We start from the raw sequence: 25,590 nt of genomic DNA, 5'->3' as shown, positions 1-25,590 counted from the left end.
CGCATCCCTGATCACTCTGGTGGTGATGCATCTGTCTAGACCACTTAATGCCGCTGTTATTGCCCGTGTGGTTTGTTGTAACCTTTCTTAATACCCGCGGCAGTCTCTCTCCTCTCCTCTACCTCCTCTCCGCCAACCTCAGGACTCGAGTGCCAACTGCAGCTCCTTGGACGTGGAGGAGATCCACCGTGTACCGTAAAACGTGTTGCAGTAGGTACAGCTCCGTCGGCGTCACCAACACCGGTCTTCTTCGTCTTCTTCATCTTCTTCTTCCTCCTCTTCTCCGTGGCGTGGATCACGGCTTAGTTTACGATGGTGTTTGACCAGATCCACCAACCAACACCTTCAACCTTCGGTACGTTCTTGCATGCGCTGCTTACATTGACACTACGGACCTCGAGCTGCAGCAGGTTTATTCGGAACATTGTCCATACTCGGCTCCACTGCAGTCGCGTCTCTCTTTTCTTCTCGATCTTTCCCTTTTTCATCTCCTCTTCATCTCTCCCCGTCATCCGCGACGTCTGAACGAGGTTTTCGTAATTATTTATACAAATTTGCCGTTTTCTTATAGCACCTGCTCACCACTGCGGAGATTCGTGAAACAAATCTCGTTACTGGATTCGGAGATATACGTGAAGTAATGATTCCTTTTTCCTCTTCTTCTTTTTTTTTTCTGCTTCTCAAAATATTTTACCCATAGTTATTCGTGTATGTGATCGGAGTATGAAACTACATATTCGATGAAACTAAATTTTAACGGACAACTTCTTTCCAAACTTTATCAAATCCAGTATTTTTATTTTCAACTGGTTTCGTGGTACCAATCAAGTTCCGAGTAATTTCTAAACCAGTGACCAGAATCTTATCATCCGACCGACTGCAGGCTTCGACGATCATTGTATGTATTCAATATCTGTACTTGGAGAAAATACAAGCCGAAATACTATATCAAATATCCACATATCCATGGATTAGGATTTGTTCTGGAAAAAAAACCTGCGATCTCGTTCGTCGAGGACAAAAATAAGAGAGAGAAAAAAAAAGAAAGAAAGACGAAACAAGATAATAAAGATAAAGAAAGTACCAACCTTCAACGGACAACGTCAATAAATTTGAGAAACGCATATATATACATATATATGTATACATACAAGCGAGTATTACTCCGGAGGTTATTCGAAGTACGACGTACTTGCGTAAAAAATAAAGAGTATGAGAGAGAAAGAAGCAAAAAAGAAGAAGAAAAAACGAAAAAAAAAAAACAAGGAGAAAAATATCGATGACTGTACTATACACGGCCGAGAGATGATTCAGAGTAAGCCCAAAAAAGAATTTCACCACTGGGATTTACTGATCGTATTTAATACGAAGTGCAGAACTCCTACGTAACATGATTATTATAGTACAGTACATACATATATACATATATACATATATACAAATATGGAACTCGTCAACCTGAATTCACCAAAGGACTTAAATTCATGCAATAAGGATGTACGATGGTTATTATTACACGTCTGTGATGCACAGCGTGCATGTATATTCGCATATATATATATATATATTAGGGTGGCGCAAAAAAACCGACTATTTTTTTTTCTTTGAGTCTCGTGTGACAAAATGTTAGTTTTTGATGTTTTAAGAGCCCACTCCAAAGGACAGCTCAAAAAAAAATTTTAAGAAGTCGCTCCAAATTTTTAAAAATTTCAAAAATCGTCAAAAAATTAAATTAAAAACATTATATTTTCAGTATTTTGTTTGATTTTTAATTCATGTCGTGGTGTATTGTTATCGATTCTTTCTTACTAAACTGAAGGAAAAAAATTTATGAAATTTTAATATGAATATTAAAAGGTCGCTCGAAAAGATTTAGAGAAATGCATCAAAAAATTGAAAAAAAAAAATTATGAGCGACCTTTCAAAATTCAAATTTTGAACTGAAACTTTCGGAAACTTTTTTTTTCTGTCTATAAAATTATACCGTAACGATAAAAAAATCAAAAAATCAAAAAAAAAAAAATCGATTTTTGACGATTTCTGACGTTTTAAAAAATGTGGAGCGACCTCTTAAAATTTTTTTTTTGAACTGTCCTTTGGAGTGGCTCCTCAAACATAAAAAAACTAACATTTCGTCACACGAGACTCAAAGAAAAAAAAAAAATAGTCGGTTTTTTTGCGCAACCCTAATTGTATATATATATATATATATATATATATACGTATATACGTGTTACATGCAATGTAATATATCGATGCAACGCGCTCAAAGTGTGCTTTTATGCATGTAATATGTACGTGGCGAAGAGAACGAAGCGGTCGGTATAGACTTTACCTGATGCAATATTCACGTTTCCTATTATATACGTGTCTATATGTGTATACATATGTATCTATACATATATACATATATATATATATATAATATACATATTAAACACAGAGGTTAGTTATATCGAAGCTAGAGAATTTAATTAGCCAATTAATAAACAGTGAGGTGAGAAAATTGCAGCCAGGTTGGGGAAAATTGTATCGGAGGCTGTGCGAGCTGCAGCGGGGGGATCGACCAGACGTCGAGACGGCTAGACGCTCAAGGCGATGCGATGCTGCAGCGTTCGAGCCCTGCGATAGCTGATTAACGGATTGTGCCTGTACAGCCTCGAGGCTTCTACGTTTCTCTGTGCATTTTACAAACTGCATATTACACGCTGACGATACGTTATATCATGCGAAAATATACTGCAGCTCATGGCGGAGCGAATTGAATGTATAATAATCGATCGAGCGAAAATATCACATAACTTTGGTACAGCAAGTGTCCCGCAAATTAAGATGACTAACGACAAGTAGAAGAAGAAGAAGAAGAAGAAGAAGAAAAAGAAAGAAAAGGACGAGAAGGAAACCTTGCACCGAACACGCGGCTAAATTTTTTTTTCCCCCGTTGGAACAATAAACGATCTCACAATTTCTATATATTCTTAGTTTTTTTTTTTTTTTTTTTTTTTTTTTTTTTACTATTGAAAGATTGTCATCGAACTCGTTAATTTGCGAAAAAGTATACGACTCGTTGGTTCTTTGGACGGTTGTTAATTGGCCGTAATTGGCGATGATTGGTCGGTTGGTAAGAAGAAGTTGGGAGATGATCGTACGTATGATCGGTCACGTGCCATTACGCCCTAGAATTTATGGATTTTAAACGAATTACACGGCAATTTGAGGCGGAACGATCGACCTGTAAAGAGTTAACGGCTCGTAGACAACTGCGGTGAAAAATTGCATCTAAATTAACCCCACGTATCTCAACGCATGCGTCAAACGGTGACTCGTGTTATATTTGCACCCACGTTAGGTCACCAGGTTACGTAGATATATATATATATAGATAGATATAATGTCGTGATCCAATTTTCCCATAAACGTTCACCTGGTTGAAATCAAACCGATTGACTTGAAATTTTGAGTATACATCCCTCTGTAGCACCTACCATAGACATTGCGAAATTATGATTGCAAATATTTAAAAAAACAATTGAAAAGCATCTAAAAAAATACAGGAAAGAAATAATTTGCCCTTAGAACACTCGTCGTTTTCGTAATTTGAATTTTTTTTTTTTTTTTCTCTCTTCTTGCTACAAGCTATAGCGACATTCTTACTAATCGTGAAAACTCGTTGCTTTCCTATTTCACGGCCGATAATTTTTTCAATTTTCATTCGTTTTATTTATACAAAAATATAACTGTAATTTGTGTAAAAACGAATAAAAATTGTGCAAAAAAGTGGACGGTGAAAAAATATATATATATATATATATATATCGAAAAATGTCCGAAATAGAGAATTCTAGACTTTGGATCGCATGGAAAGCTTAACTCTAGAACGACAAAATTATTTTTTGGACCTCCATACTACAAACTGTGGTAAATATATACTCTACGCGTTTCTTGTTCGTAAAATCATTCCCAGAGTAATAATGATCACATTTTTTGATCACGAAATGAATGACGCATAGCGAAATCAGTTTCATGAAAGTTTAATTGATGAAAAATCCGTTCGAAGACAAACAAATAAAATTATGAAAACCAGCGAAACCTCATTTTGTCTAGGCTGAATCGTAACTCTGTGATTAAGGTGCGAAGTTAATGAGACAAAGTAAACATTGCAGTTACCGTTCGAGGGGGATTAATTAACCGAGAAATTATAAAATAGGGGTACATTCAACGGGTTACAACCTCGAACAAAGACTCCTGACTCAGGGTGTCCAGTAATAATTAGTGAAAACGTAATTCCTTAAGAATTCCAAATTTTTTTAAGTCTAATATCAAACCCCTGAGAATTTCCACGTATACCGAAAACCCTGCCCATGCCCATTGCCCATTGCCCATTGCCCATTGTCGATTTTCAAGAAAGGAAGATATATCCGGCTGGTCGACAGATTAACCTGAAACCTGAAATCAGGAGTGTGAGTAAAATTCGCCCGGCATTAATTAGCGCTTCGTCTATGGTCCAGAGTCTAGACTCCAGAGGAGGACGAGGAGTGGAGGCTAGTGGACTATAATAGGAGCCTGCATCGGGTTGCCGAGAGGTCAAACCTCGTCTAGTCATCGCACTGCAGTGCAGGATAGGACGAATAGGCGAGACTAGGCAGAGTCGACTGCACCACCAGCACCAGCAGCTCCAGCCTCCCATGGTGTTGCAGACAACACGTGGCGGGCCATCCATGCATGGATGGATGGGTAGAGGAGAATATGGGTAGAGAGTAGCTGTATGGTATAGGCGCGTACAGTTGCAGCAGCGCATTATAATCCCGTGTGATGGATGTCCCTTGCTCGGCCAAAACCCAGCGTTGAACCAACCACCCGCATTTCAACCACCGTCGACCACCTCAAACCCCCGGGTGTTTGCGCAGACGAGAACCGTCTGGCGGTGATAGTCGGTGCCGGAGAAGGTTAGACAGTTTCGCGACGGTCGACGAACTTTACCCCCCAGTCATTTTATTGGACGGAAAACCGTCTGTCATCGTTGGTCAGTGAGTGCAGATACGAGATTCGTTTTTTCGATTTTGGAAAAAAAAAAAAGAAACTCAAAAGAAGAAGAAGAAAAAGACTGCGAGAATTTATTATATCGTCTCACCCCGAGGATGAAAAGTTGATTTTTTACTATAGCTTGACGTTTCGGAACCAACGATCATTTGATGAATTTTTTATGGTGATGACTTGTTTTTTTCATTTTCTTTCTTTTTTACGACCATTTCTAGGGAACGGATGCGGATCATTTTGATCTCGATCGACGGAGCTTTTACGTTTTAAGGATGTGAAAAAAAAAAGTGAAAATATTCGAGAGTAAATCAACGGATTTTGACGATTTTTATCTTTTTTTTTTCACCATAACTGAAAAATGTAGTTCTTCGTAAAAAATCTTAGTAAAATTTTCTAGTGACTATGACAAATGAATTTCTGTCGTGGTGCATCCAATATTTAAATGAATCATTTCAATTCATCGAAATTTTATTTCATCGTATCACGAAATTATTGTTAATTTTCAATTGATTTTCATTTATTTCTAAATACTGCATATTGTCTGTGATTTTCGATGATTCTTCCACCGCTTTGTCTGCATTAGAAAGCTGAGAAATCATTGTAAATCAAAATTGCTTGCAATAATAAAAATCAATGAAGATCATTGAAAACAATTCAGTGAATAAAAATTAAAACCATCGCAGGCTTTATCGCCGCAGGATTTTCAGCGATTTCCATGATTTCGAATGATTCAAATGTTTCGGTGGATGCCGTAAGACTCCAAAAAATATAAACAACCAAATTTCATGGATTAGAAATTTACGTCTACACAGAAATTTAAGGGGTCTACCTACTAGCTGACGACCAGAAAAAAAGGGTTTGTTCTACATTTTTTTTAATAAGTTTCAACTGTGAATATTGATTTAGGTTTTGTTAGGATTAGTAAATACACTCTCGAGTTACATGTGAAAAAATTTTTTTTATCGATTTTAATCACTTTTCGTACATATCGGCAAAATTGACAAAATAGCGTTCATTTTTCGAAAAAAGTTGAAAAAGATCGCTTTTTTTGCAAAAAAAAATACACTTAACATCAAAGTTTCAAAAAAAATATGATTCGTTACAAGACCATTGACATGCTGAATCTGAAATCGTTCAATTTTTTGGTTTCAGGTCAACCATCTCCGAGAAATCATCAACACCACAGACCTACCTTTTATTTTTTTCGTGTATAAAAAGTGATTAAAATCGATAAAAAGTGTTTTTTTTTATGTAACTCCAGAGTGTATTTATTAAGCTTAACAAAGCCTTTATCAATACTTACAGTTGAAACTTGTTAAAAAAAATGCTTGAACAAACCCTTTTTTTGCTTGTCAGTTGGTTAGACCCCTTAACAATTCGAAGACAGGCATTATTTCCGGGTATCATCGTCAAACGTGCGTTATTTTAATAATTACCAAGTGCGAGTTATACAGTTACAGTAACTGTAGCGGGCTCTGCAAGCTACTAGGTATAGTAAAAATGGTAATCACAGCATACGTATATAATGCATGGTATTATACGGACAGGGTAAATTGTCGCTGATGCGTTTTGCGGTATGTGGATACGCTGACGGTACATGAGTTATAACCCACATCATCATCATCATCATCATCATCATCATCATCATCATCGTCTCTCTCTCTCTCTCTCTCTCTCTCTCTCTCTCTCTCTAAGCTCGCGACTCGCGAAATTAACAGAGTAAGGGGTGTCAGTACCTGCATTATACCTGTGATACATGCAAGGATACCAGAATAAAATATGTTGCCTACACATCCAAGTGAAGCGAATATTGTAGGTATAACATTAGGGTGGTCCTTACGTAGGGTGTTGACGAATTTTTTCTGCCCCAGCCCACAAATGAACTTCAAGTAATTAATTATTAAACAATTACTTAATTTTTTTCAGATTTTTACCTCAACTCTAAGATAGTCTGCTTCGTAGTCGAAGTTTCTTATGGAAATATGATGGAAAAATTATTTTTTCTTAGTATATATTTCATTATAAGAGTAATATAATGTTGAAAAAAAAAAATTTATATCCGCGAGATTTTAGTCAGCATTAGTGCTATCGTCTGGGAAAAAATTCACATAATCGTACCAAGCAATCTCGACGAATTGCACACTCTCGAAATCTGACCTTTTTTTTTTTTCCATTTAGAGGAAGTGTAATTCGTCGAGATTTGCTGGTATCGTGATGTAAATTTTTTTTACAGATATTAGCACTATAATGTCCACTAAAACCTGGCAGTTACAGTTTTTTTTTTTTTTTTTTAAACATTATTACTCTTCCAACAAAACATATACCGAGAAAATAAGTTTTTCCTAAATTATTTCCATAAGAAACTTCGATCACAAAGTGGACTATCCCAGAGTTGAGATAGAAATGTGAAAAAATTAGGCAATGGTAGTATAACAACATGTCGCGATGTTAAATAAAGAGTGTTGAAAAATGGAGTAAAATAAAGTCCTGCACAATCGCTCGCTTATCGAGGACTTAATATTGTCCAGCCGTAAAATGACCGGATGAACATTTTTCTCTTTGCTCTTTTTCCTCTTCTCCGTCTCCCGCATTTCCTCTTCGATTATATATACTAATTAAACAATTCTCACCCTATACAGTATCATCGCATATAGATAGACCTTCGTTATAACGTACCAATACCTACGTATTGTCAATTAATATTGCCTAATTAAGATTCACAGTCGATTGCTCGATGCGTTGTATATAAAAAAAGTAATTAACTGATCCGATATGTTCCCGAATAAAACATACGAATTGACGTATGCAGGTTTCGTTGCATATAGAGAGGATATAATATATTGCATATTACAGCAAGCGGCGAGCCGCGATAGCTAGTTTGCCTAGACGAGTAGACACATATATATATATATATATATATAAATGTTACATGTAAAATACATATTGCAATAGATGTACCTACGGGTGGTAACGAGCTCACGTATGTAACAGCCTAGAGAACAGAGCTTCTCTGCTCGTTGCAGATATAACACGTATTCATACGTAAATTATACATGCATAGGTGCATACATACGTGTAAGTTCGCATAGAGTCTACAACTAGCGAAATCTACGAGAGTCTAGACCGATCGACCGGTTCCCCCCAATGCTGCTGATGCTATTCCCGCTGTTGCACTCTCGAAATTTTTCTCACACGTAACACGCAATTTTGTATAAGGTTAGGCTACGTTAGGTTACGTCAGGTTAGGTTAGATTAGGTTAGGTTAGGACACGCAATTTTGTATGAGATTAGACTACGTTAGGTTACGTCAGGTTAGGTTAGATTAGGTTAGGTTAGGACACGCAATTTTGTATGAGATTAGACTACGTTAGGTTACGTCAGGTTAGGTTAGATTAGGTTAGGTTAGGACACGCAATTTTGTATAAGGTTAGGCTACGTTAGGTTAGGTTAGATTAGGTTAGGTTAGGCACACAATAAAAATAAATAAAATACCGAACATACGAGAGACATGAACAATTTTACACAAATAATAATAACAATAATAATAATAATAATAAAGTAATGCACTATAATAAGATGCGATAGTTGGTACATATATTATATTATACGTATATAGGTGCGGTATGAAGATAGAAGAAGAAGAAGAAGCGTATACATGTATAGGTATATCTATATATCTATATAGATATGTATGTATCACAGGCGTGCATAATAGATATGCAGGCGTGTTATACGTGGCGAAGAAAAAGCGATTTTTTTTCGCCAGCCAAGTAGGTATACCGAGGCAATCACTCTTCGTCATATCTGACATGTTTTGTCATGCAGGTGTATGCTAGGTATAATGTATATACGCCTTTGCACTTATAGATGTTGGAGTTGGTGCACCTTCACACTTTGACGTTACCGTACCTATATCTATACCTACGTGGCATGTAATACGATAATCTCTGCCCAGCCAAAGTGCAGCTTTGAAAGTGTTACTTATTGCGGCTGTTATACGTAAACTGTATAACTGTATACATGTATTACATATATATGATTATACTATTCATAATAATAATATAATCTAATGCCTAAGGTACAGATTAGCTAAAATATTATTTTATAGGTATATTTATATTGCGTACGAATTGTTACGTGTAATCCACGTGAGGTGATAGTCGCAGAACTTATTTCGCGGCATTGTTGTAAGAAAATGTATAAAAAAATGTTTGCATCGCAAGTCAAAATATAAATTTTTAATTGAAATTACACGATAAATTATAATACTCTACTACCGTTCGCAAAGGACGAGGATCTTAAAGAGACAGAGATTCTATGACGTACGTATTAAAGTAGCGGGCAATTAGACATATAACTGAAGTATGTATATATACATATACATTTGTATACATATATATATATATATTTTTTTTTTTTTGCCGAATAATATAAAGCCGATGAATTATTCATCAATAATGTACTGAAGCGAACCGAAAGACATGCAGATTATATCGAAAACGATCGATCAGATAATTATACATTATGCTAATGACGGTTGTCGCGGTTTTCGAATCAACGCTTCGGGCATACATCCGCGGATTCTATACTAATAAACTAATAAATCGCTGGTGGCGATTTGCATTAATTAAGTTATGGAACATTAATATCTATGACTCTTGGTGATACTCGATAAAAATTTTCCACACCTGTGTGAACATGATGCATTGAAAATTTGATATTCTCCTAACTTTTGCGAAAAATATTTCAGTGCAGATTTTCTATATTCCGAGATAAGTTGTCGATTCGAATTACTTTTTTACAGCATAAAAAATGCAGAGAAATATCGAAGCTGGAGTAAAATGTTCGAGGAATCTCTAATAAACTCTTGCGGCAGCTTTTCCGCTTTACTTTATACATACTCTCGACTCTCCTCGTCGTTAGACTTTAGCCGGCTGTAAGGAAATCCGCCTCGGATTTATTTGCGAGATTGTTTTGCCCTGAAGTCTCGGTAGTTGTACCGGCAATTCCCACCTGTTGCCTTTCCCTCCCGGCTCTCCAAGCCCAAAGAGGTAGTCGATTCTTACGTCGCGTCGTCTGGATTTCAGACACGCAGAATGTTACGTTAGTTTGTTTAAAATTAGGGTGATATACTTTCTTTTACGCTGCAATAAAGTCTCAACATATTTTTCATCTTTCATTTAAACAACGTCGCGAATAACATACAAACAAATTTGATTTGCGAAATTTTCAGAAATAATCGCGATTACGATCTTAATTATCGTTCTACGTTATATACATTATGCTGGCTCTTAATATAGGTATGAAAATTTTTTTCTCTCATCCTTTAAATTGTCTCGAAATACTAAAAAATGTTTTTTAAACCTGAAATCCGCTCTTAATTTCAATATTAACTCGTGACAATGAAAGATTTTTGATATTCAATTGATTAAAAAAATAAGTTTTGTAACAAAAATGTAAATTTTTTCTTACGTCAATAAGAATCCTTTAAAAATTTATTCCAATCAAGTTACAACGTTTAATATAAAATAATTGTTTTTAATTCGATAAAATGAGAGATTATTTGATTAGAATTTAAAAAGCAGAATTAAGAAAAATTTTCAATGTAAAAAAAAAGGTCAAACTTCCACAAAAAATGAGCTGAAAATAAATGTAACATCTCCGAACGTAATTATTGCCAATATAGCGTTGTAGTTTTTACATCCTATTATTAGTTACTTATAGGATTCCACCATGAAAATTTTTCGTGAACGATAAAATTTGTATGAAAAATCCAGAAAACGATATTCACTAAAAATATATCATGTATAATGAAAACGGTATATGAAAGACAGACAAGATCACAAGATTGCGCTTGATATTTATACCGTGATCCACCTGTTTCATAGGCAGGCTAATATTATACCTATACGTAAGCCGTGCACGCGAGAGAGTTGATACATTGTATGGACGTGTATATAATTATTGTTAAAATGTGTGTACTTATTCGCCGCAATTTGGACAGGTCCATAACAGGTATCAGGCCGATTATTATACTCTAGATATTTTTTCAGGTAAATTAGTTGAGAATAAAGCAAAGAAATTGGGGTTAGGTTTGAAGGACAGGAAGGAAATAATCGCCTTCGTCGGAACGAGTATGACGTGTGTGTGTGTGTGTGTGTATGTGTGTGTGTACGTGTATGTATAGAGACGTAAACGGAGTTACATTGTAGCTGGCACGAAGGGCGTGAGAGAAGACAGGAGGAGTAGAGAACGGTAGAAAAAGAAAAATAAAAAGAGAAAAAAAAAACAGCAACGAGAATTAAAAAACTTACGTATATATGTAAAGCCTGAACAGAAGAAATCAAGGAAAAAAAGGAGAAACACATCCGTCCAATACAATGTATGAGGTGCAACACTTTTCGTCCAGACAGACAGCTCTCGGGATAATTTGATTCCAAGAGGAGAATCAGGTTTAAGAGTATACCGAAGACTCGGTCTTTACCGACCGTGCATTATTGGCATGCAGAAATGCATTTTCTGACGTTAATTTTGCATGGGAGAATAAAAAATATGTTATTGAATAATTTTTTTCGGTATTAGATGTAGGATTTCGCTGTGACGTTTCTATGTCAGTGACGCTTAGGCTTTGGATATTGGTAGTAAAAAGGTGACGTTTTACTCGGTCGGTAATAAACAGTCGGAAAGCAGTTTGTCAGCAATAATACGACGAAGAGTCGCAGAGATCGAGACGATTAAACAACCTTCGTGAAGAGAAGAGGGGTTGAAAAGTGGTTTTTAGTCGACACGAGAGGCTGGAAGCTGACCGTTGAAATCATCTCACGATCAGAGGAATTATGATACGTAGGTATAGTATACGGTGTGGATGAAAGCGGAGACGAGAAAGAAGAAAAAATTAGTGGGAAAAAAAAAATATAGTACAAGTTAAATAGCCGTACAATGTATGAGAGATGCAACATTTGCGAATCCCGAGCAGACAGCTCGGGGGAATTTGACACCCCGGGGGGAAACCGGCTTTGCGATTTAGTCCAGGCTTCAGCTTCTCCCAACGATTCTTGCTCGCAAGTCGGCTCGCGTTTATCGCCGAGGAAGAGGAGGAGGAGGACGAGGACGAGGACGAAGCGACTGAACCTACCCACCTAACCACCTACCCACCTACGTGTCTACGTATCGCTTGCAGCAATATTTCAATTGGACGCGCGTAATATACATTTGTTATTTACTTTGACAGGCTTAGCCGCTATACTCCGTAAATCAAAAGGCGATTAATTAGAAACTGCAGCGATATAACGCGCTCCGCACTCCCTTCAACGGACGACGCGACGGCCTGCATCCCGTGGGCGAACCGCAATTGTCGACAGTCTCGTCGCTTCCAAAGGACACCAACACTGACTGCGTATATCGTTCAGTCGGAATCCGATCATCGTAGAACCCATCAGCCAACTACGAAACCGGAAACTACACGCTGGGTGGGAAAATTTCTAGTCATAACTGTTCAGGGGATGCTTAAGGGGGTGCTCTGGTCGATTTTAACGGTGTCGTTCATATCATCAAAAAAAAAAAGGCTTAACAGCGACATTTTATATACAGTTGTGTACAAAAAGAAGACAAGAAATTTTTATTTCATGCAGAAATAAAGAAATGATAATTTATTACAATCTTTTTTTTCGGAATTGTGTATAGAATGGGGCGGTTAAACCTTTTTTTGCGTTTAAAACACGTGGATTCCGATATCTGGAGATGTGTAGGTGTGAACGTCGAAATCGACCAGGGCACACCCTTAATAAAAAGAAAGTGAAGTGTCTTCGTTTTACGAAAAAATATTGCCAGGTATTTGGTCGGAATTGTATGTAGAATGTGGCTGTTGTGCACTTTTTCGTCTTCCAGATCCGTGGAATTGTAATATATAAATTGAATGTAATATCTAATTGTAAGACCGCGTAGAAATCGAGTAAATAGCGTCCCTTTAAGACGATGCTCACTGGTCAGTCCTTACCGACTGAGTAAAATGTGACTATTATCGACTATTATCAAAGCATAGCGTAGCACTGATGTAAAAATGGATATGTATTTCTACAATGAGTGGTAATTCGATAGTACAGGAATACATTTCTGGTATTATTCTTGCGTAAAACGAAACTAATTTTGCGGATATTTGTATTTGGCATTGCGCGCAGAATCGCTCTGACTGCCTTATTTTCACGAGAATGAAGTTAGTAACGTTACAGTAATAACGATGCATGTTTAGGAAAAATCGTACAAGAATCGTCACTTCGCACATTTAGGATTATTTGAAATTCAATAACCGCATGATTAAACAATAGATATTCATATATTTCGGTAAGTCGATTCCTTGAACGTCATTCAGAAATTTCACGATAATGATTTTATCCTTTGATATTTCGTTACTAACTTCAGCCTCGTTTATTTTCACATCTTTGATAATAGTAAAAACAAGCGACGTTCAACGCGGTCGGTAAAAACTGACTACAGCATCCTCTTGAGGTGTTTTAAGCATGGTGTCACATGACCGTTTCACAAAAGTATCTACTGCCGAGAATCAGGATAATTATTTCTTCAAACTTCAAATCGATCATGCTATTGTTACGAAAAGTTGTGTTCTGGTCACAGAAAATCTCTATTCATCTGTCTTGAGATGCCGGTTTCGAGGTTATGTTTCGCAAACAATAAAATCGTCAATTCATGCGACAATTTACGTTACACAAACTTTCCGTCAGATCGATAACACGACAAAGAATGTCGAATCTAATCTAACCTACGTTTCATAAAAACCGTTAAACCAATCACGTGACACCGATGTTCGAAGCACTTCAAAGAATTGAATTTTCTCATTGAATGGCGATGAGTGCATATTAGGAATGGGTCAGTCACCTCTCCCGTATTCGTTTCTCTGCAAGACAATGGCTATGAGAGTGAGTCTAGGCTAGGTTGTTATGTAGAAAAAAGCATTACTAATCGCAAGCTTATAGGCACGAAAAAAAGTATAAGAATATTAGGAGTGAAGATGTCGAGGAGAAAAAAGGGCGGGTAATAAAAAAGCAAGATAAAAATAAATAAATAAATAAATAAATAAATAAATAAATAAAAATAAAGAAAGGCAAAAAAGCGATCGAGAAGATGCCTCGTGTAAGACCAACGTCGGCCACAGCTTCCCCAGCATCATCCTCGTAGGTGCGTTACGTAACACATCGACTTCGGCCTTGCATTCCGTTGTCTTACGCAAACCGCCTTTGGCGATATGGGCGCCGGGAATTCCGCGTGTAGCGGATCACTTCCGCCTCAAATATTCATCCCGAGATCCGCCATTTTCTAACTACATACATTCGCTGTATAGCGACAGGCAAAAATAAGCGTTAACTTTTTTTTTCACCACAATCGAAAAACGCGGTTTTCTGCATAAAATGAAAACTAGGTTTGTAGCTGATGTAAACGAGTTTTCTCGAACTTGAAATTCGATTTCGTCTATCGCTGTTTTACGATATTTCACGCTTTATAAAATATTCTCGTGTAACCGTTGATATTAGTTTTTTTTTTTTTCTTTTATATTCACGCTACGTAAATAGGATGTCCAAAATATTGTTCAAAAAAAAATTCCCTGACTTTTCCCGTGAAAAAAAAAATCAGAATTCTCTGTTAATGTAGGACGCAGCTTATAATATGACCAAGAGTTCCAGAAATTGTGAACCATTGACACGTAAATTTGAATTGAAAAACCCAGAAATCACTATAAATGATCAAATAGTATTTCCGAAAGGTAGCTTAAAATTTTTTTTGAAAAGAATATATAAAAAAATTCAGTTTCTTCCTGCAGTTAATCATAATTCCAAGACTTTTCCCGATAATCGAAGATCCCTGACCGATTTACCCAGTTTATCAAGTTTTCCCGGTTCGCCATTGTGGTAAAAATTTAGAGAAAAACTTTCCAAGCGCACGGTTACTTTTCTCATTTTCAATTTCACTTTTTTCATCCTTTAGCAGTGTTTGTTGCAAGGTTAAAAAAAATGAACAGACGACTTAAAGAATCTATTGCGATATAAATATCGCCGATCCGGGAGAAAAAAAAAAAAAAAAAAAAAAAACAGCCGAGACTGCATGGCGAAAAAAGTAGAAAAATAAACCAAGAGAGTGGGGGAAAAAAACGTGTAAAAGATGAAGAAGGAGAATTGAGGTTGACGTTTACGAGCTAATAATATGACGGAGTAACCCTACCGCGGCTTTCAGTTGATGTTTAATCATTCGGTCGTATACCGGAGGAAAACGCCAGAACCACTATCCGTTTCATACATAATAAATATAATAATGAGACAGCTCAAGTCGAGTTCTTTCACGTCGAAGACGCGCGATCGGATTCAACATTCAAGTCGAATAACTCGAGCGGAAAAATTCTCATTGCAACGTGTAATAGCGTTACGCGTCATGTTGCAAATCTACTTTTTTGCATGTTTTATGTTTATACAGGTGTATTATATGTATAACATTATGATAAGATATGTTCGATTTATGTTTATAATCTTAAAAATGAAAATTTCGATCAAAGAATTAATTTTTAACATTTAAGACACAGTATAAATGAATGAAAAATCGCGAGGATGAAATTGGTAAGATTAAATTATGGATGAATGGGATCCACGGTTCGAGTCAAAAAGTAAAGATAAGAAAGAGAAAAAAAGAAAAAAAGAAAAAAAAAAAGCTCTTCAAAAAATATCCTGAATCGAAAAACAACGAAAGGTCACAAATATTTTATAGAAACGAATTCGACTAACACAAGGTAAGATATAAAAAATTTGAGATAGGTTGAACGAAAAATCACTATTTTGTAGTCTCGTAACAACCCCGAAGGATACGATTTCGCAAAACATAGGAGTTCATCGATGTTACAATAATATTACATTACAAGTCTAGTGAATTTCAGACAATTCTGAATATCCTGTACGTACACAGGGAAATGGAAACTAGAATTCCCAAAAATTCATCGTTAAATTACGAATAACCTGATGAAAAATGTGTAGAAACAAAAGAAAAAAACAGAAGGGAGAAAAAAAATTCAAATATAAAATGTATGATTTTAACACACGTTTCTTTATGAACGAGATGTCGGAAAAATTATATAAATACGAATGAAAGACGCGGAGGCGTATAATATAATAACAGGGCGCGTCCAGTTATTTGTGAAAACGTAATTCTCTGAGAATTCCAGGTTTTTCAGACAAGAATCATTATTTATCCAGTTTGTTCTCGTGAACACAGAAAATGAAAAATACAACCGTCATACGAACAAGAATATTCTATATTTGACTAGAGCCCAGCTCACTGCGAGGTGAATTTGTAAAAATTCGTTAACACGTACAATTTTTAAAAAGTCAGAGCTTTGTTCATGACCAATGCCTGAAAGATGAAAAGAAAAAAAAAAATTTTTCTCACCAAATAGCTAAATCTTTATGAATCTGATGAAATGAAATTCCCTGAATTTTCCAGGTATATCAAATTCCCTGAGAATTCCCTGATTCCATAATTTTCATGAATACTGGACACCCTGAATAAGTTTCCAACCAAGTCGTGTGCATATATATGCTGTCATTGCAGAAGCGAAGAGAATAAGGAAATATCCTTAAGCGATGTTGACTGCGCGGTGTTAATTCCGCGTTCAGGTTTGCGTTTTCCTATCCTTTCGTTTTCCTTTTTCCTTACCTGTTGTTTCTCGTATTTCTATTTTTCTTTTCTTTTCTTTATCTCTCTCGCGTTGTAAAACTACGTAGGTACGTAAGTAGATGGTATTACGCTGGACGAATAGACCATATATGTATACGTTTATCCACTGGCATGAGGTATACATACGTACATTGTATAAGGATGGGAGATATAGGCGCGGCAGGAGGATACACCTTATACCTTTCCTTAGACAGAGCGTTGGAACGGATCGCAGCAGGAAATCGTTGTAAATCGTAAAATGGAACGACTTGTTCCCGTAAAACGGTGAAACGTTGAAGCTGTTAAAAGTGGCGAAGCCAGTAGAGTACTAGGGAAATCCATAAAACTAGACAGTTGCCGATACAGCCCTTCACCTGAACGACCCTCGCCGGGCATTTTCTCTCCTACACGATGCCTAGCTATGGAAACCAGCGTCTTCAATTCCGTTTCTCTCGTGATTTTAACGTAAATCTGTGTTTCCTCTTCGAAACGATGACAGAAAAAAAATTAAATAATGTGCGCGTTTCACTGAATTTCCCAGCAATACTCAAACGTGAAAAGTGCAGATCACCGATAATGGAAAAATCTGTCCTCAGGTGTAAACTGCTGTGTACAATAAGAGCAAAAAAGGATCAAAACTAAAAAAAAAAAAAAAAAAGCGTGGATACGTAATATACGTGTATAATACGGATGCGGCGAAGGGAAGGTGCACTCAAATTGATCAGATTGCCGGGGTTTTCATGCGAGGAGAGTTGTTTATATTCGTTTCACTGCAGGACTGAAGCAGAGTAACGAGATTTTACGCTATTTTGCAATTCATTTACCCTCTGGTTTACTGCAATCACTACTTGTCTAGTGCACTGTGTCTCCGTCCCCCCCCCCCCCCCCCCCCCTCTCCCTACCACTTTAGCTTCGCCATTTTACAACCGTACAATGTAACTTTATGGGTGGAAAAAACAGGTGCGCCCGTCAACTGTTTCCACCTTCGACGAGGACGTGTGCAGGAAAGCAAGGTGCATGCATGTGTTTGTACCTAGAGGTAGAAGGTAGGCTACACGTACCTTATACCCTGCACTTTTAACCGAACGCGTCCCGACGCAACCCTAAACTCCTAAACCAATTCCCAGTTCAACCGTTTTATATGGGTCACGTCTGCGTCGGACAGACCAGAAGTTTTCAGACGAAATCGCGAAGCTCGTTTTGCAATTTTATAAACAAGCTGAATGTTTAGGAGAGGGTGGGGCAAGGTGGGCTCCTTAAAATTTTTGATGTCTTAAAAAATTTGGGGGCAAAGTGGGTCCCTGGAATTATTTAAATAATAAGAGATAAAATTAAGTACCTCAATGTTTGATTAAATATGAATTATTCGGTAATCATTTATTCGAGTAATTTGTGTTTTACTCTGAACTCGTTAAAGTCAAATAATTTTCTGAACTTGAATTTATGATTACTTTTTTTTGAGAAAGCTAGATAATAATTAGACATAATTGTTCATATGATTTTCACCTCGATTTTTTTTTTTTTGATCATGTAAATTCTTGTTCTCGCATTATCATCGTGACTCAAAATCTACATTCTGTGATTGAAAGAAGAAGAAAAAAGCAAAGATGAAAAAAAAAACGCACGAAACGGTTGAAAAAATAATTATGAACACCGTAACAGTGAAATTCAACTGCCGGTGCATTCCAGGCACGATTTGAAGTGTGTGCGATGCACTTGAGCGTCATGAGCAGAGTTTGCACCGGGAGGCCGGAGAATATTGTGATGCAGTTTACAACGTGCTCGGACAGCTATTTATGCGTCACCTCGTCGCAGACAGGCGATTTCCCTCGTCGATGGAATTTATATACTAATTATTACATGCGAAGATTATTATATTCAAGTTTTATAGACGCAGCACGATCTGCGAAAACCGAGCGAATGAATCGGACTCTGCACAGCGGTTATGAAACAAGAGTGAATCGGCATTCCGCCAATGGCAGCGCGTCTCTCGCTGCGCCTGCGCAAAGCGCGCAAAATCAGAGGCATCTGATTCGCTGAACGGCTGCACGACGGTTAGGCGCAGGCAAACGCAGGTTGGCCAACTTTAAAACGACTCTGGTTTTTTAAAACTATGATACTTTTGACTATTTCATAGGTTTGCGCAAATTCTCGCAATTTTTTTTCTCGCAAGAAATAGGATCGAAAAGCGATTGATTTTCGTAGAACTTTGCAACGTTTCTTGGTCTCGACAAGGAAAACGAGATACTTGTGCGTGTTTGTCAACTGCTGCTATGTTGCTGCTACTGCTGCTGCAGAGTACCGTTTAATCGCGTTAATTAGTTGGAAACTAGCGGCGTACCGGCTGCTTGATCGACTTACCAGATAAGTTAATTAATTATTTAATCACGTCGCTTCGTAGAGAGGTTTATTGGATCCGGGTTCCTTGATTAATTCTAGACTCGTCGTACTCGCGACAGTGAATATATATGCACTTGCATGTTCTTGCAGGCACTTGCCTAAGGGGTATTGACCTTTTTTTTTCATTTATTTTCTTTTCTTTTTTATATTATTTTCTAATTAGTAGGTAAAGAAATTCTCATCAACTTAACTGACCATGCAATTTGACGCTGTTTTTAACCGAGTGAAGGCTTGAACAAAATATTTCACAACTATAGTCGATAAATCTGATAGATTGTCTGCGATTTTTAATGCTGCAGTATTTGCTGATCGAATAATTTAATTGAAATTCGTATTATCTCGAATAAAGGTATATTTCGATTTGAAAATACCGAGCTGAATTGAAAAACGAGTAAAAATAAAAACTCATAATTTCAGGGACATTACACACAATGTTGAAAAGTTCAACCGAAAAAAAGTGACTCTGCATGCTCGTTATTTAAGTGGCTGTAGTTGGATACGGCAAGGAACCTGACAGATCCCTTCACGGGGGTAAAGTGCTGGTAATTTAAATACGCGGTAAAAAGCAAAAGAAGAAGAAGCACAAGAAGAAGAAGAAGAAGAAGTAATATCGCTTCGTTTCCGTGGCCGGGAGCAACTGCACTTGCATTCTGGAGAAGAACGAAGGCGTGCAAAATTATTAGGTATACACGGGATGCAAACATATATATATATATATATATAGATATATATGAGTATAAATATGGCGTGTACGTATGAAAATACGTGTGTGATTATTACATTACACAAGGTGGAAGATATGTATAAAATGTAATGTATGAAGTAAGAAATTGGCGAGGCTTCGCGGGTTGCAGACGCAACAGCACTGCAGTTTCTTTGATAGGTATGAAGAAAACGAAAAGAAGTAAAAATAAAGAAATTAAAAAAAGAAATCTTCCCCCGGAGTTAGGTGATTACGCCTTCCGTTCGGAAAGTCCGCGAGGTTTTCAACTCGTCATTTTTCATCTTGTCCCGTTTTTTTTTTTGTTTCTTTCATAGATCTGGTAACTGCACATCTGAGCTCGGCTATTGCAAATCGCTGGGTATATACTCTGCCGACTCTACGAGCAGGCAGCATAAACTCCAGCTGAATATTATAGCCTCCTTGCTCATTGCTCGTGTTATTATACAGAAAAAAAATAAATAAATAGTAATAACTAAGCGCGATTCTAGGGAAAAGGAATTCGCAATCTCATGAAAAATTAATTTTATTTACTTTCAATAGATAATATATATGGTGCGTGCTGATACACTCTTTTTCACTATGCAGATTACTCGGATTGTAGGTTTGTGGAAAAAATTAATCCCTAGCCTCTCTTTTGGCCGAAAAACGTTCAACTTTGAAACGTTGCAACTTTGCGTCAATTGTAAAAAAATTGAATCAAAAACGATCTTGAAGCTGAAAATCTTGGCTTTAAACTTCAACCTTCAGATTTAATCTGCACACATTTTTTCTCGAATATTCCTATCTTCAAGTCACTTGTGTGAAATATGAAATTTGTAAAGTGAATTTTCGATTTCACGCCGTCGTACGTTACATAGGAACAATTTTTTTTTTTATTTTCACGAGATTTTTGAAGTAACCATTTTGTAGCTTAGAGTTTCCTCTGAAAAATCCATTTTTCTCATTTTATCTGCGAACTTCTTTTATCACCAAGTTATCCAACATCAAGACAAGTGGTATTCGAAAAATCTGCGAACGTTATCGAGCTGCATGAAAATTTTCTGAATGGTCTAGGACCAGGTTGAATTCGTGTGTATGCGAGTGTGTGAAAGTTCAGGAGAGGCGGAAAATCCACGAACAAAAATTCGTATCCATACATACAAAATATTGTTCGATCACATACTGCTTTATTTTTGCATTGAGAGTTCGCAACAAAAATTCTACAACATTAGCCTATGGCTGCTTTATGCGATATACAGGCAAAAACAGAGCAAACGGATGTAGGTAGGTACGTAGGTAGGTAGGTAGGTACGGTATAAATGGACAAATGGACAAATGGACAAATGGACAAATGGACAAACGGGAAAATGGAGGAACAGACTCACAGACCAAACAAATTTAGCAAAAGCAAATGAACCGTTGTGCACGTGACGCGTGGGATGGGCAGGCAGGCGTGGGAGTGCAATAGGGCATGTGATGCGTCTAGACAAAATAATGATTTGAATTTCAATACATTTGCATTCATTATTGCAGTACGCACCGTGCAATCGGTGCTGCGTTCGCATCGCAGATAACATATCGGGCAAAGTTTGTCCCCCTCCCCCTCGCCGGTGATTCGGCATTTTTATTACACTCGTTCCTTTATTTGCAATAGAATTTACCACGATTATATGCATTTTTTTTTAAATTCTCACATTCCTCGTTTTCCTTTGTCAAACAGATAAAAAAGATAACAAAAAAATAAAAATAAAAATAAAATAAAATACGTCACAAGATCAAAGGTAATTTCTCTTCTCCGTTAGTTTTTTCCCGATCTGCTTGCTTTCGTCTTTATTTTACTTTTAAGTTTGTTCTTATAACTTTGTATTACTCGCATATATTGTGCAATAATAAACCGAAAAAGTTTAAAAAGTAGAAGGAATCAAGATAAAGAAGTGTAGAGAAGTATGGCGTTACTGCTTTAGGTACTTGGGCAAAAAGAGAAAAAACGAGAGAGAGAGAAAGAGCAGAAGAAAAAACGGCAAAATTACCCCGCGAGTGACTCGGAGGGAGACACTTAAATCATTATTCCGTACTAGTAGTTGGTGTATCCTGAATCCTGATGGAAGACGTAGACGATCCATGATTATAGGCCTTTGCTCGCTACTAATTGTGAGCGACCAACCCGGATTTGCCACGGCGCGGTAACTAGTCGTGAGGGAGGCAACTAAACAGAAACTCTATAAACCAATCATGACTGACTCCAGGTTGGTGAAAATAAAAACAGTGATTACGGGCAATCCGATGTTCCTTTAGATGCATAATTTGCTTTGTTGCAATTAAAGGTGAAGCAAAGATGTTAGCAGCGTTGCATAATATTCTCATGAACCGTTTCTACATCCTTCGAACACACCAAAAAGAAAAAAGTATAAAAGAGAAACATAATTAATTACACGGCAACAGGAGGAGAAAATTTATAATCTAATCAATGAGATTATCTCCAAACTATTCGTCAAACGCAGTGAAAGGGAATCGTGTAGACGGATTTCATTCGGTTTTTATAGTCGCGAGTTAAAACCGCGGAGCGGACTTCCCTTTCCGTTTTATTGTGTATAGTTGCGGCATAGTTAGGTATGTATAATGTAAGCACCTAATCATCGCATTGCAGAGAATTTTTCACCGCGCCAGAGGTAATTCAGGCGTGTTTAACTGCGCCGGAAACTTCAATGGAAATTTTATTCGTTTTGTAAAATTGACGGTGCTGATCACTCTGTACATTGACTTTCCACCCAGGGAATGTTGGAATTGAGCGTACCTTGGGATTCAAGATCAATTCGATACAAATCGATAGGGCAGATAATGTGTCAGATCTGAGACTTCGATCGGCATTACTGAAGATCATAATTCAGATTTGGCAAATCACTATGTCAAGTGAGAAAATAAAATTCACGGGAGTAAACTTATTGATCCAAAAGACTCACAGGTTCGATTCTGCCATCACCGTCTTTTCCCAGCGATTGACCCTCCGTCCATCCCATTTTCGAGAGAAGCTTGAAGCCCTTGTTGTCGCTTGCTATCGATCTATATTAAATATAAAGTATAAAATGAAGAACAAATTTATCCAGAGATATCGAATGAATAACAATTATTTAAAAACACAATATTAAAGCAGCAAAGAGTCCCTTAATTTCACTTACACGTCGACGGAGCTCTGCTGAGTCTTTGCATGGTGATTCAGTGATCCTACGAGTACTCGTCTTGCTTGAGCACGATCTTGGTACCCAGCGGCGAGTTGACTCGATGTTTTGACGTTGTTTTTCTCAACACCAAATTTATACTTCAACCTTCTCAGTTCAGATTTGTGCTGGTTTTGTTTTCTTGCTGTACTTCCTTCGATGTTGACATTTTGCTGGACAAGTCCTGGTTCGCAGTGACCACAGGTTTCGTGCCCGTTGTGAATGTGACAAAGTAACTTCGTACATCCGACCTGAATTATAGAACCGTGCACAATCTCGAACGGCTCGGATTCCTGCTTTGCTACCGACAATCGTTTGCCGTTTAATATGGTCCCATTTCTTGAACCCAGATCAATGATTTCGTAACGTTTATTTACTTCGTCGTACTGGAATCTTGCATGTTGCTGAAAATAAAGTCATCAAAGTTGGAAATGTTTTTCTATTAGTGTGAATTCTGCTAGCATTCATTTTTTCGTCAACGAAGCAAAATATTTTCGTTCGCACTTTCACTTATTTATAAATCAACTGCTAATCGAAGTTTGTTCATTTTCTTAACCCACCTTGCTTATGTTGATGTCTTGTATTAGTACAGAGTGATCGCCTTCCCTGCCCATTGAGCCACCGGTATAAGCGACAAGAAATAAGGAACCAGGTTTCAATTTTGGTAAACTGGTTTCTTTTACGATAATCCTAATGCAAGGTGGATAGGTTTTGGCCAATTCTGTAACAAAAGGGATATTATAGATGGGTTTTGCCTGTTCGAAGTACTGCAAAGGTGAGAAAAAGCGTATCCAGTCTGTAACAATAGCAAACTATGACCTCAAGTCGTGGAAACGGAACAGGAATTTAAATTTGAAATGAAGTTATTTTTCTTTAATACTTCATTTTCACCCTAACCAGAAGAAATCTTTATCCGGGATATTATAGACTTGTGAATTTTTTCCGAAAAATCAATATAAATAAACCTTGTTCAACTTCGTTTTCGCTCTCGTCACTAGAGGATATTTCAGAAGCAACATCCTGCGTGCTAAGGCTGTTATCACTGGCTGAGCATTCACCCTCTTCGTATTCATCGTCATCTGACTCGAGCCCACTTGCAAGGATTTTTCGCTTTTTCGCCGTATCCTATAAGAGAGACACGTGTAGGTATTAAAGGTGTTGGATATTTACCTAAGGCGTGCTGTCTAGATCTTTCAATTTTTATCTTTGAAAGGCCAGTTATTAACTCATGTATCTCATCCGAAACCTAAAACAGAAAGAGAGAAATCATTATTTCATTGGTGGGGCACAAATTTCTGTATTTGTCGTTTTTATGGCTTCAAATAGTGATTCTAGCATCGGAAATGTTCAATTCATCGTCTCAGTTCCAACGACCACAACATTTACTCATAAACGATGAATTCTGATGATACCTTATTTGCCTTCCTGGCTTTTCGCTTCTCCTTTTTCTCAATTTTCTCTTTCTGTACCGATGCTTCGCTTGACGTGACTTGAGTTTGACTGTGAAACTTGTAAGTTTTGCTCGTTTCATCGTAGCAGTAATAGGTCCCTGAGTTTCCGTCGTAATAAAGTCCTTGTTCCTGCAATAAATAAACAAACAATATCACGTAATTAGACTTTAGACTTATTTTCAAAGCAAGAGAAATGAATATTTCTGATTCCAATTTTCAGTAAATTTCATGATTTTGCAGTAAAGTGAGCTAAGATTTTAGACTTTATAATCAAATGTAAGAATGTACCGCATCGTAATAATAGCCGGTATTATAATCGTAGTAGAGTCCGGACGTTTCTTCGTAAACAAATCCAGTCTGCTGTAGAGCAGATTCTGCCGCTTTCGTGACCTGCTCGACGATATTTTCTCCATTTTCTAACTTGCTCAAGTTCCAGTCTTGACTGGTAACCGAATTATGATCAGCATTCCTTAATTCCGTCTGAGTTGCACAGTCGACGAGTAGCGTTTCGGCAGATTGCAATTTTCCTTTCTTCTGTAAATTTTTGGGGTAAAAATGAATGCGAATTGCTTGATAAGTCGCGTAAATTGTCAGTGAAAAATGTACTCACGCAACTGTTCAGTTTGTTTCGCAGTTTATTTATTTTCTTCCTCTGCCATCTGATGTGGTTTTGTAGTTTTCGTATGAAATCTAATACTTGCGGAAGATCCTTCAAAACATCTTGATAATCTTCATCTGGTATCGATGTCACATCGTCACTGTCGTTCCTTTCACAAAATTCCATCGCGCTTCTCAATGTGACGTGTCAAAACATGTTTGTTTTAATGTTGACTTTAGGACACCCATTTAAGATATGAAAAAGAGGACGGGAAAAAGTGAATAAAATACGAGTTTATCGGCGTTCGATCAAGTAATCTTAGATGCATTATTTGATAAGCTTATACTACTCGGCTCCCGTAAAAACTTGAACTAAAAAAAAAAAGGAACATAACCTAAAAGTTATTTGCAAAAGTGCGTACAAAATGTGATATTAACTAAAGAAAACCGCTACTATAATAAAAAATCATGTTTAGTA

At 37.0% G+C, this 25,590-nt stretch overlaps 1 protein-coding gene across 3 annotated transcripts in view; it reads right to left on the bottom strand.

Annotated features, from left to right (window-relative positions):
- The window catches only part of LOC124416655 (angiogenic factor with G patch and FHA domains 1), a 47,542-nt gene extending 22,009 nt beyond the window's left edge, over positions 1-25,533 (bottom strand). The window contains exons 1-7 of one of the 3 annotated variants that reach the window (XM_046897914.1): positions 25,126-25,533; positions 24,804-25,049; positions 24,477-24,644; positions 24,030-24,189; positions 23,625-23,785; positions 23,026-23,468; positions 22,810-22,909 (exon numbers count right to left, since the gene is read on the bottom strand). In XM_046897914.1, the coding sequence (XP_046753870.1) occupies positions 22,810-22,909; positions 23,026-23,468; positions 23,625-23,785; positions 24,030-24,189; positions 24,477-24,644; positions 24,804-25,049; positions 25,126-25,299 (1,452 nt within the window). In that variant the 5' untranslated portion in view covers positions 25,300-25,533. Of the gene's footprint in view, positions 1-22,809; positions 22,910-23,025; positions 23,469-23,624; positions 23,786-24,029; positions 24,190-24,234; positions 24,311-24,476; positions 24,645-24,803; positions 25,050-25,125 lie in introns of all 3 variants that reach the window. The other 2 variants (XM_046897913.1, XM_046897912.1) reach the window with 2 other exon arrangements.
- Between the last annotated feature and the right edge of the window lie 57 nt (positions 25,534-25,590).

Source organism: Diprion similis, chromosome 2 (genome assembly GCF_021155765.1).
Source record: "Diprion similis isolate iyDipSimi1 chromosome 2, iyDipSimi1.1, whole genome shotgun sequence".
Taxonomy (NCBI): domain Eukaryota; kingdom Metazoa; phylum Arthropoda; class Insecta; order Hymenoptera; family Diprionidae; genus Diprion; species Diprion similis.
This window is presented reverse-complemented; position numbering and strand designations above follow the sequence as displayed.